The sequence below is a fragment of the Aplysia californica genome, unplaced genomic scaffold (assembly GCF_000002075.1).
Source record: "Aplysia californica isolate F4 #8 unplaced genomic scaffold, AplCal3.0 scaffold00557, whole genome shotgun sequence".
NCBI classification, from domain to species: domain Eukaryota; kingdom Metazoa; phylum Mollusca; class Gastropoda; order Aplysiida; family Aplysiidae; genus Aplysia; species Aplysia californica.
The window spans coordinates 134,754-136,687 of NW_004797827.1; the positions used below are offsets into that span (position 1 = coordinate 134,754).

Here is a 1,934-nt window from a genome sequence, read left to right on the forward strand (position 1 = left end):
TAATAATAATAGATGGCATTTGCACAGCTCAAATCCAGCTCAACAGCAAGCTCTATGCTCTTTACAGTCTATACTATTACCCCAGCATATTATCTGAGAGCATTCTGAAACAAGCTCAACTTCCTGGGAAGCTTACAGTGCAAGCTGCCATTTATAGGCGCTAAAACATTAACATACTGACAAGATCTTTCGCTGTCTGTGGCCGGATACCCATTCCCACCTGGGTGAAGTGAGGAATATTCGTGTAAAGTGCCTTTCCCAAGGACACAAAGTCGGGGCGTGGCTCGAACTCCCGAACCCGCAACCTCACGATTACGAGTCCGGTAGCCTAACCACGAGGCCAGCGACGCCATCATTACACGCCAACCTCTGAGTCAGAGATGATACCTCCAGCGACAGCTAGCAAGTACTGTGGTGGGCTGAAAAGTAATTAATTTCTATTTGGTCACGACCTTATCTTTACACGCTGCCTGCTTCATATAATTTTATTTTAATTTGTTGGCATTGTCTATGTTGCGATCCACACAGAGCCGCCAACTCCGGTAAAGTTGGTGCGTCCGCTCAGCGGAGAAATCAGCAGTTTCGTCTACACCACAACCACGAACGCTGGCCTCTACATCAGTACCGTTGAGCTGTCATTCTTTTAAAATACAGTATATTATGCACTTTTTGCAATTTTACACGAGAGCCCAAAAACCCACAAAAAACAACAACCCAATAACAACCCCCCCCCCAAAAAAAACCCACCTGAATATTGTTTCCAAAAAAACAAACTCTTTGTAAACACAAGTCAATATTCCCGAGATTACAATTTTGATAATTACTTACTATCTTGAAAGCAAATATGAGAGAGCATGGTGAAATCAGGCGCTCATTAAAATAATCAAAGTGAAGAAACTGGTATTTTCCCACAGATTTGTGAATTTTTATCGAAATTTCGTTTTTTTGGCCAACACATTTCATGCCCCTTAAAGAACACATTTCGGTGTGGATTTTACTGAAAAATGTTGATTAAAGGCACAGAAAATGTATATTTTCAGTTTACACGGACTGTTAAGCAAAGAAAATAACTCATCTTTGGCGGCTACTTTCTCACTTATTTTAGATCTGAGACCCCACCTGTATTCAAGTTAAATGGACATTTTTTTCATCCAGAGCAAGACTTATGAACAAGCTTTAAGATGATACCAATAACTCCAATTGCTAAAAAAATTGACGAGCGCCTGATTTCGCAACACTGCCTCACATATTGTTTTATTGGTACGACATTCAGTTGTTTTGTTGTTGTTGTTGTTGTTGTTGTTGTTGTTGTTGTTGTTTTTGCTTTTGTTTCTTTTAGTTCTCCTGTAAAACTGAAAAAACTGCAGATACTGTAGTTTTAAAAAAGACGACAGCATAGTCACAGAGGTTACCTTTCAGGTTTTGCGTTACGTGTTGGCCATGGGGCAGGGGAACAAGTCCAAAGGGGCAAGATCGATCCGGACTATACAACGGACGAGGAAGGATCAGACTTGTGAGCGCCTGTAAACTAGAAGCTTGCCCTGTATGTTTCCCAAGAAGTTGAGATTGTTTCAGAATGCTATAAATTCTGCTACGGTAATAATTAAAATTGTAAAGGGCCTAAAGATTGCTGCTGAGTGGGAATTTACGTTATACACGTTGTATTTGCTTTGCAGGCGAGTAGTACTTTTGAAATGGAAGTTACCAACAGCGATGGAAACTTAACTGCATTAAAAGACTGTGTCACAGAAATTCGGGCACATTCTACCGAGCTATTCGGGGCAAGCCCAAATGTGGCAGATTGCAAAACACCATGGACTGTCCAGAACATCGGGACGTTGACTGCACCAGACACTTTCAGCTGCAATGAGACAAAGTCACTGACAAATGAGGATGGCATCACTAAGTGTTGTAAGTACCTCTGCACCCCCCCC

General features: G+C 41.5%; 1 protein-coding gene across 1 annotated transcript in view; it reads left to right on the forward strand.

Moving 5' to 3' along the window:
* The window catches only part of LOC101855048, a gene marked incomplete at its 5' end in the record, with an annotated part of 126,015 nt that overhangs the window by 31,381 nt on the left and 92,700 nt on the right, over positions 1 to 1,934 (forward strand). Inside the window, 1 exon segment of the mRNA XM_013087202.2 lies at positions 1,677 to 1,911. Coding sequence (XP_012942656.1) covers positions 1,677 to 1,911 — 235 coding nt within the window.